Source organism: Gossypium hirsutum, chromosome A02, assembly GCF_007990345.1.
Source record: "Gossypium hirsutum isolate 1008001.06 chromosome A02, Gossypium_hirsutum_v2.1, whole genome shotgun sequence".
Lineage (NCBI taxonomy): Eukaryota > Viridiplantae > Streptophyta > Magnoliopsida > Malvales > Malvaceae > Gossypium > Gossypium hirsutum.
The window spans coordinates 74,537,421-74,548,633 of NC_053425.1; the positions used below are offsets into that span (position 1 = coordinate 74,537,421).

Below are 11,213 nucleotides of genomic sequence, written 5' to 3' on the forward strand. Positions count from 1 at the left end.
TAATTAAAAAAAAGTCTCACCAGCATGGGCAAAATTAGGGGCTAGCAATGCCCCGACCACCTGAAATAGAAAATTTTTCATTTAAACTCTTTAAAATTTTTAAAATTTTAAATTTATAAAAATAAAATTATACATTGACCTTCTTAAAAATATAAAAAATTAATTTAATTTTTTAAAAAATATAAACATACAGATGAAAGTAAAATTCGTAATTTAATTACTCTAACCTAAAATATTTTGGTAACAGGAAGCATTTGTTTTGAAAAGGCTGCTGTTTTTTTTTTTTTTGACGTGCACGCTTGTAAACAATAACAAAAATGCCGCTCCAATCCTAGCTTCACCGACAAATTTGTTTCATATGCCACCGCCCAAGGCACACATCCTACAATACAACTTAATTCATTTTGATTTCTAATAGAATATTGTAGAAACATCCAGCACCGAATTCCTAACATTATATTCTCTCCTTAAATTTATTAGTAAAGATTTCCTTTTTCTTTTCTAACATCCAAAAGACTGGAAATACATGTAGAGACCACATAATACATTATACATATACTTCCGTAGTATGAAAGCAAGATAAAATAGAACTGCACAATACAAAAGTCAAAAACCAAGCATTTCCAACTGGAAAATTATATATCCTAAAAAAAGAAATAAAAATCATGATCACAACAAGAGATAAGTTTGTTCATATTCTAAGAAGGAAAATGCTGAGTTCTGGACCTCCATTGTTATCAGGATTCAACATGTAAAAGGCTTCCGAGTCACGACTCCCCACCACTCGTTCGAACTTGGCCCTCATATACAACAACTCACCTTCACTCCCACCACTTTTAGCATCCTCAACCACCGGAATCACCCCAGCACCAACTGACACGCTTTGCACAGTACTCAACACGTGCCAATCCGACTCCGTGCATGTGCGCGTCACGGCATACCCACTCTTCCTCCCATTACAATACATACTCCACGTAGGCTCATGGAACAGTCTCCCGGTTCGACCCGGAGCCTTCTCACTCTCCAGCGCAATCCGGACTAAACCCGATGACATTTCTTTCACCAAACTAGCCGTTGACAGGGCTAGTTCGAGGAGCAAAACCGGTTCGGAGCGAGGATCGTCCTGGACGGCGAAGCTGACGTGACCGCGGCGATGGCCAAAGAGAGTTCCGGTTATTTTACGGCCGAGGGAAGGGGTTATAGAGAGGTGAGTTGGGAGGGTCAACCATTTGCAAGAGGTGGGGATTATGTTGGGAAATGCTATGATTTTGAGAAGGGAACGAAGGAGGGAAGAGAACCTGGAATTAACATTATGGAAACGTTGTATGGAAGAACGTGGGGAAGATGATGAGGCGTTTCTAGGAACAAGGAGTTTGTCAGAGATTTCTTCGTTTTCAGGGATTGTAAATGAAGCTGATCTCGGAAACTTCGATGGGTTGATCTTATTTCTTGAACTTTTGCAGTTATAATTGTTGTAGCTGCTGCTTCTTTGAAAGGCAACCAGTTCTTGATGGTGTGTCATGGTTTTGGGTTGTTGTTGGTTTTTTTTTTTATGAGTTAGATTGTAGAGTAGGCTATGGAGATTTTGATATGGGGAAAGTTATGAAGATTTTGATGGAAGTAGGGAAGAGAAAAGGAAAGAGGAGGTTGCTTCAGTTGTAGGCTATTGGGGTTTTTTTTTTTTTTGGGGGGGGGGGGAATTAGGGCGACATAAGTGATGATGAGTGTCGAGAGGGTGGCCAATGTAAAAGGGAAACTATGGCTGCTCGTGGACTGTGGCGCTGATGATGAGTTTTTTTTTCCTTTTTCCTTTTTACCAACTTTCTTTTTTGCTTACACGCTTAGCCACACCCTATTATATATACACAGTATATGATTCTGATCATCATCACTGTTGTTTCCGCTTTCTATCCATACATCCATTAATCTCCATGGAGTTAATCCGCGATTAAAAAATTATTTTTTATAAAATAAATTATATTATTACGAGAATATTTATTATTTATTTTATTTTTAATATATAATAAAATTTGAATTAAGGTTTTTTAATTTTAAAATTCAAGTGGATGTGTCAAGAATTATTTTATATATATCATGTAGTGAAAATTTTAAAATAGTGAAACTATTTAAAAAAAAACTTTATTGAATCATATATGCAAAAATAAAAAATATATTTTGTTATTAATAGTATATCAAATATTATACTAATCTATATGTATTAAAAAATACTATATAACTCAATAATCAAGTGTGTTAATTTTTCAAATATTTTTCCTCCAATAAATTTTTGATCATGTATTCTTGTTGTCCTTCATCCTACCTGCATTGAATTTATGAGGAAATTGAAAGTAAATGTCATATTGTGCTTAAACTTTCAACGGATTTTTTATTTGAAAGAAATGGGAAAACAGGAGGTTTGTTTATCCCTCTTGATTTGAAGTGGTGGAATGCACACTCCATATGGCAGTTGAGAAGACTGAAGAGGCATAAAACATGTCTTTACCATGTTTTTAATGGACATACTGTGCCACGATTTTAAGTGTGTGAGAAAGGCAAGCCACTGACCATTCTGATCACCTATTTGCTTGGTCAAATCCTGTTTCTTATTCTTGATCCAGAGGTATAAACTTTTGGTTTTTCCTCTTTTTCTTTTTTTTTTAAAAAAAACTTGGATATGATGATTTTTTATGATATTTATCTAAGATGTATGGTCTCTATGTATATAATAATGCAACATATATACGAAAGCTCACACATGAAAAAAAGAATGATGGTTCATGATGCGTAAATGTATACATATAAGAAAATGGATTTAGCAAATATGTAAGAAAATTATTAAGGATGAACATCAACATGAAGGTCATTGCAAATAAAATTATTGCAGCCGGAGGCAATTTGTCCCATTCATTTGGAAACCTAAAACCCTTAATTGAAAACCATTAACATTTCACATTATAGTTAACTCTAAATTAGCACTTAATATTAAAAAATAATTATATCTTGGCTTATAATTTTTTTGAATTTCACGAGCAAAATTAATAAAGTGACATATTTTTTAAAAATTATATATATAATTAAAAGGAAAAAAATCAAAGATTAACTCCAATTGATGTTGTCAATCGCCATCTATAATAGTTTTTGGCCGGTTCCAAACCATTCAGATTGGTGGCCTAACAGTATGGACGACTAGGATTTGCCCAATAGATTATGCCACAGGACAATAAGGTTACCTTTCAAGACAACGACCATGAAATTTATTATTCTTAATTTTATCTACTTATTTATAATTATGTCAATTTCAATCACCAATTTCGAATCACCATCACCCTTTGTTTAATAACAGTGCGATTACGATTGAGAGAGCTTTTGAAAACAATATATAAGCATGAAATTATTTTATGTGAAAAGAATTTTTAAAATTTGAGTGTTATATAGGATATAATAAATTATTAAAAATATATTTCAAAACTTTTGAAATAAAAAAAATTATATACTATCAATTTACAAATGTCCACTTTTATTTTATATAAGATAATAAGAAAAAAAAGCGCCAATTGGCGGATTAAATAAATTAAACAATATTGGATAAAATATATTGGTGGTGGAATCTGATAGGATCTCTTTTTTAACCATTTATATTTTAAGATAAATAAAATATAAGAATTATTGGTAAGATGAGATAACAAATGAAATTAATTGGAGGCACAAGAATGAAAGTCAAGAATAATATTGAAGGTGGTGTGCTTATATAATTAGTTAGGACTAAATCCAGTGGTCAGAAACGTGCATTGCTGATGTTTCCCAAAGGAGAAGATGGCAGGTGTTGTGCCACACAATTTATAATACACAAGAAAATTAATAAGCTAAATACGACGTAAGAATAAAAATCGTGCAGAATTCCAATTATTTATACTATTTATTAATTTAAGTTAATATTACTCATCAATTTGAGTCTTAATTCAATTAACAGATTATCAAAAAATTATTTTATTTGTTAATTATGTTAATGTTTTTGTCTTTTTATATTTGTAGAAATCTTTAAAAATTTATCCATAGTAAATTTTGAACTAAATATACCATACATATAAAACCTTTTCATTTACCATTCGAACTAAATCAATTTTTTATTTATACGAAACTTTGATAAATATATTTTTATATTTATTTTTATATATTTGTGTATATTAATAATGTTGTTGCTTGAGTTAGTGTCACAAATTAACTCGATGTCAATTCATGATTGATGACAAAACATTGATAAACAATTGTGTTCATTTAGTATTAATAATACAATGTATTTTTGTGTTTAAATTTCGTTTTACTTACAATTTAATCTAATATTTTATTTTAATATAGTACATATTTAATTTATTACTATTAATTAGTTCTAAACCATACTTTTTATTATTTATTGTATATTATTTTAAAACACACTTTTATATTTTAAATACATTATTTTCAAAAATTTCTAATTTATATAATATTGTTACTACCTAAAATTTATTATCTTTTTATTTGAATCTTTAATTCATTCTTTTATTTTTAAAATACCAATAATATTTTTAAAGAAATAAGTTGAAGTTTAATTAATTAATTCAAATCCAACAAATTTAATGTTTAAACCATAAGATTTACAACATTCACTCTATTCTTGACATTTATAATTTCTTCATTGTTCATAAATCATTACTTATAAAAATTAGGGGGGAGTTCGGTTAGATTAATTCAAGGTTTTTGGATTTTTCGAATCATGATAATTTAATTCGGTTGGGTTTTTATTTTCAGTTTTTTATACTAATATTGAATTTTAATTTTTTAATCTCATTCCGACAAAATGAGTTTTATTTTATAGCTTTTGAACATTATTAAGTTTCAACATTTTTTCCATAAATATTTCTAATTTTTCAAGTGAATAAAAATTAAACAATAATTCTTATATGATATTTTTTTGAAAAATAATTTTTATATAAAAAATTAAGTTACTTTCACTGTTTTAAATATAAAATACTTATTTTTACATAATAAAAAAATTAAAATTGATTATAAATTAAATAATAATAAAATTTATTCCAATTCGAGTAACAACGAATTTTTAATTTATATTTCATAAATCTTCTAAACATCTCAGTTTAAATTAAATTTGAGTTTGTTAATTTTTGTTGTTGATCCCTAATAAAAAGTTACCAAAATAAACATATAATTTAATACCATAATAACTTAAGAGTTGATGAGAAAGCAAAGAGTTATTTTGTGAATAAAGACAGAAATGGGAATGAATTGAGGTAGGGGGAAACGAAATTAAAAGCTACCTCTAACTACTAATGGATCGATGATAACAATGAATTAAGACCCAAAAACACAAGCTAAAATTATGAGATGTGGTTAAGACTATTTCCAACCACGAAAAGTGATCCTTTGAATTTCATCCAAACATGATACATTCATTGCTGGGGAATCCACATTCGACTAAAAGGATAAGTCATAAATGGCCTTCAACTACAAAATCATTAAAAATGAGAAAAAAAAACCCATATCCTATATTCTTTGATCTATATTCCACATAGAATTAAATGTATATGAAAACATGATACTTACAACTTTAGCCATTAGATTTAGTTTTATTAAGCTTAATTGTATCACTAATTATATCTTTATATATGTTAATAGTGGGAGAGAGAAAACATATCTCAACATCATCTTTTAACTTTTTATTTCATTCTCGCAACCAAACAAGAAAATAAAGGAAATAAACTCATGCAAACTAAGCAAGTCCTGCCTATTTGTTAAATTCCCCAATTGATAAGTTAGATTCAAGTTGCCATCAATGAGGTTTTGTCGATAAAAGATTGATAGTAATCAATGAGTTTATGAAGTCTTATTTTGATTGTTAAAGCTTAAAGGGACTAAAATGAATAAATTACATTTTATAATTTATTTTAATGATTGGAAGCTATGGGAAAGAATGATAAGGTGATGTTAGTAATATGCAATGTTATGTCGTAATTGATGATATGTAAGTTATTGCTCGATTGTAATGCCTTATTAAACAGTCTTGGATAGGTCAGGTATAGTTGACATGTTATAGGATTAGTTATATGAAGATTACTTTGGTTTATACTGATGAGGCATGGAATGCATATTAGTTTGGATCTACCAATGAGGTGAGGAGCACACATTACTTCGATTTATACTGATGAGGTGCAAAGCACATATTACTTTGAATGTACCAATAATGCACTGGGTGCAAATTATATTAGTGCGTTGGTTGGTTGATCCATGTATCCATCTTAAGTTCGTGTCTGATTATAGGGGCTAGAAAATAAGCTTTATATAATGATGTGATCCCATAATCGAATCGAAGGTATAAGAACCCAAGGTATAAGTTTGATGTAAGAAGGGGAGTGGTAAGATCGAAAGGGTGAATGCCACAAGATGTGAATCTTGATAAGTTTGATAAGTGTTCATAAAGAACAAAGATAAATAATCTCACAAATATATTAATCAAAAGATAAAGAAAGGGAGTGATAAGATTGGAAGGGTGAACATCACATGGACTTACACACTTTCATGTATCGTGATCTACCAATTCAGTCTTCATTTTACTGGAGGCTACACCAAGAGTGTTTTCATATCATACGATGCCATGTGTCTCAACCTCATGGTCTTACACTTGTTTTCATATCGTGATCTGCAAATTTGGTTAGCACTATCTCTACCCTACTAGGGGCATCATAGAGGAACATTTGTTCAACATTCATTTACCCAGATTTGTTTGTACTCCTAATTGGTTCATACTTTTAGCATCAAACTTTACCTAAATAGTTATTGTTGGAAAATCGGGTTTGAAAATGCAATGGAAAATAAATTTAGGGAAAATAGAGTTTTAATTTTTTTCCAAAACAAGATCTTGGTTGTGATATCTAAAGTAATAAACACTTAATCAAGATTGTACCTTTTCGATTCGTATAGGATGAGTGCTTCGACCAAGTAGTCTTCTTCGTTATCCTCAAGCTCACCTTTATCGAGTGTGTGTTCGCTACGAATCAAAAACTTTTTCACAAAAATCACCAGTAAGGTAATTTTGTAATTTCTCTAAACTTTTGGGTCAAGTTGTAAATTAGAAAAATATCTCTAAAAATTTTCTGAAATAATCTCTTCAAAGAATTTTCTCTCTACAACTTTCTCTTGAATTCAAGTGTGTGAAATAATGACCCAAGGCTCTCTTTATATAGGGAGAGTTTAGAGTTCAACTATAATTAAACTTAATGACTTTACTATTAAATTAATATAACATTTATCTTGATAAATAATAGATTAAATTTAATATTAAATCTTATTAAAATAATAGAATATTTATCTACAAATAAATATTATATTAAATTTATTAAATTTAATTTAGTATTAAGATAATCACTTTAATATTAAATTAATAAAATACTATTAAGATAAGTATTAAATTTAATTTAATATTAAACAATTAAAATAATATTATTTTTGGAACAGTCTGAAATCAAATTCTCTAGTAAAATCTAGTAGGAGTGTAACTCTTCCGCTATTCAACCACCGAAGACCAACCACCGCCGGCCATCAGAATGCCGCCATCCTAACCATTGACATCTTCGTGTTCGGTGATGCAGTTGCAACATCTTTACGGCACCTAGAACCGGTTTGGCTGCTGCAGGTTCAATCTGGGTTAGTGACGACTTGACCGGTCCAGTATAGCCACCAGTTGAACCGTTAGTCCAGTTTCACATACCAGGCCCAGTTCGACTAGTTTTTGGGTCTTAGTCTCGGTTTTGGGCTCCCATGCTCAGTTTACGATCTCAAGTTCAATTACCCATTGGTCAAATTGTCTGACTTGAAAATTAATTTTTAAAAATATCATATTAATTTTAATTAATTTGATTAATTTAATTTTACTTGATCAAAATTAATTTTTTCAAAAATTACTTAGATTTTCCAAATTAATTTTTCAAAAAAAAAATTTAATCAAATTCTCTAGTTGAACAATTCTCACGATCACCTAATTTAATTCCACATCGAATAAATCGACTCAATTAAATTATTTCCAAAGTCGTAGAATTTTCTTTTGATTCAAATGTAATCCTATCGAGCTTTTGTTAAGCTAGCAGAAGGACCAATCGAACATATACAATTAGGCTCTAGTAATTGCAATTATGTCAAAAAACATCGTTCCAATAATTCACAATTACTGAATCATGGAGTCAGCCTACAAGAAGTATTATGATTGAAAACTCTTTATTATATACTCTTTATGAAAGCAATGGATCCAACTGCTTTGTCTAATGACCTCGTCATGTGTTTATTATCCTCATATGATATCCTTGATTCCTTTAAGTTAAATCCGTTCACTTAATACAATCTTATTTTATCTCATTGTTACCATTGTGTCTTCTTAATGATTAATATGATCACTGCCAGCTAATGACTATGATAAATTGCTCATTCGAGAATAAGCAACCCGTGGCCATGTAATGTCAATGAGAGGATATCATTAATTCTTAAATTGAGCTATGAATTCCACTGTTTCTAGTAAAGCCATGTCATACACAAGTCATGTAACCAACATACTGACTATGGGCTCGATCATATTTAGAGCATAAGCCTCCACTTATATCAAAGCACATGAGTTGCATATCCATGATCATTGACTAACTCTGGATTTAGGTAAATCAGACCATGAACGTCACAAGTGAGTTAATTCACAATTCAAAATTAATTTATCTTGAGTCTAATCCAATGTATCATTCTACCAATGAATACATCTATGTCTCTACCCGTGGAGTCAACTGCTCCAATAGCCAAGACTAGCCATCTCCCCAATTGGACTTGTAGACGACATAATAATCTTTCTAAGTATTTGAATCAAATTCTCACTTTGATTCTTTTACGAGATTATAGCCTCATTTAGATTATCTACTTAACTAAATTGTCTTTCTCACTATGTAAACGTTCTTACAATGTCACTTATCTTCAGTTTGAACTTAGGCAATTAATTAACTAATATTTACTTGTCTCAATTTCGCTATGCATACAAAATATGAAAGTCAAAAAATACAAAAGACATAATAGTGAAATGTGAAATTAACTTTATTTATTTATTCATCATTCAAATAAATAGAAATCAGTTACATGTTTACTACAATATGGGCACATTTCCCAACAATCTCCCACTTGCCTTAGTGAAGTTAATGTGTAATGTTTCATAGTCTCATATCCTTAACGTTTTTATTTAAACTCCTAGTTATAAGAGTCTTAGTAAACCGATCCGCAAAGTTATCTTCAGAAGCTACTTTCATCACATCTACAATTCCTTCGGCTACTACCTTTCATATCAAGTGATATTTCTTATTAATGTGTTTCATCCTATTGTGACTTCTCATTTCCTTAGTATTAGCTATTGCAACACTATTATCATAATAAAATGTTATAGCTTTTTCTATTTTAGGAATCACTTCAAGATAGTTAAGAACTTTTGAAGTCATATTGCTTTTTTTGTTGCCTCAGAAGCAACCATATATTTGGCCTTCATAGTAGAGTCAGTAGTGCAAGTTTTTTTTACAGTTCTCCATACTATGGCTCTATGGCCTAGAACAAATACATTTCTCAACGTCGATTTCCTTGAATCTTTACAGATTTGAAAGTCTGAGTCTGTGTATCCAATAAGAGTAAGGTTCTCCCCAAAATACACAAGCATATAATCCCTAGTTCTTTTAAGATACCTTAATATATGTTTTACAATTTGCCAGTGCCTGAGACCTGGATTCACCTGATATCGACCAACCATTCCTACTGTGAAACAGATATCTGGACATGTGCAAAACATCACATACATAAGGCTTCCAACGGTCGAAGCATATGGAACCTTAGTCATATGCTATCTTCTTCCACTATCTTAGAACAATCATCTTGTAACAACCTATTTTTCAGTGAAATCGGAACAGTGGTTTCGGGACCATCAATCCGAGAAAAAAATAAGGTTTATTTTTATTTCATTATATGGTCCATAATGTAATAGGCATATCATGTGAAAATTTTGATACAAAAATTTTATCGATTAAGTGTTTAATTACGAGAAGGACTAAATAGCATAAAATGTGAAAGTTAAATTCTAGTAGCTATAAGGATCAAATAGCTATGGAATTTAAACCTTAAGGTCCATATATGGTAATTAGACCATTAAGAAAAGTATGTAGATTTTTCTTGATGACTCATCCATGGAATTATAGAAAAAAGGCAATGACTAAATTGGAAATAGCAAAATACCTAATTAATTAAAAGATGAAAAGAAAATATATCATTTTATTTTCATCATTTCAACCGAAAAACACATGGAAACCCTAGGTGAGAGAAAAGAAACTTTCAAGGCCTAATTGGGTAAGTTTCCTTGTCCTGTTTTTAGTAATTTTGGTATTTTTGAAATCGAGATAACTTAATCTCTCTATTTGAGGGATTAATTTGAAAAGTTATCAAGGTATGAAAAATTAGTCATGGATGTATATGCTGAAAATTAGAAATTAATGGTAGAAAATGAAAGATTGTTGATAGATAAACAACTTTTACAAAGTGATTTTTGATGAAAACATGATTTAGGGACTAAAATGAAAAGTTGTAAAATTTGAAGATAAATTTTGAATTTTTATGAGTACATGTGTTGTAAATTTTGTATTGGAGCTTTGGTTAGGCTTGGAATATGGAGTAATTTGCACAAGTTTCATTTTCCGGGCCCAGGGACAAAATCAGAATTTATAGAAAAGTTAGGGGAAAATGATAATTTTGTCTGGGACGTAAATTGAGTCCATCTAAATATGAAATGTGTGAAATTGATGGTTAAATTCATTTATATGGATCTGGACAACACTAATTCGTGGTTAGATCGAGGAAAAGAAAATGTTTTAGATTAGTTAGATTTCTATCGCAAACAAGTGTCGAGGTAAGTTTGCGTAACTTAATCCAGCATGTAATTATGTTAGTTGAATGTTGTATTTGTATGTAATGTGAGTTATGTTGATGTGATTGTGAGTTATGTTGATGTGCTTTACATGTATGCTATGATGGAGAATTTGATACATGCTTGAAATGGTGATAAAGGGTTAAGTCCCGATTGAATATTGAATTTTGATGATTATATGCGCTTCCCTGAAACTAATAGGGTCTTGCATTGTTTGCGGATGGGATTTAGCTCAGACAAG

The 11,213-nt window shown here is 30.2% G+C and overlaps 1 protein-coding gene across 1 annotated transcript; it reads right to left on the reverse strand.

The window, feature by feature from the left end:
* Positions 1-449: 449 nt before the first annotated feature.
* LOC107933440 (protein MIZU-KUSSEI 1) lies at positions 450-1,835 on the reverse strand. The gene has a single exon (XM_016865651.2). The coding sequence runs from the start codon at positions 1,520-1,522 to the stop codon at positions 692-694; it is 831 nt and encodes a 276-aa protein (XP_016721140.1). The 5' UTR covers positions 1,523-1,835; the 3' UTR covers positions 450-691.
* Positions 1,836-11,213: the final 9,378 nt, after the last annotated feature.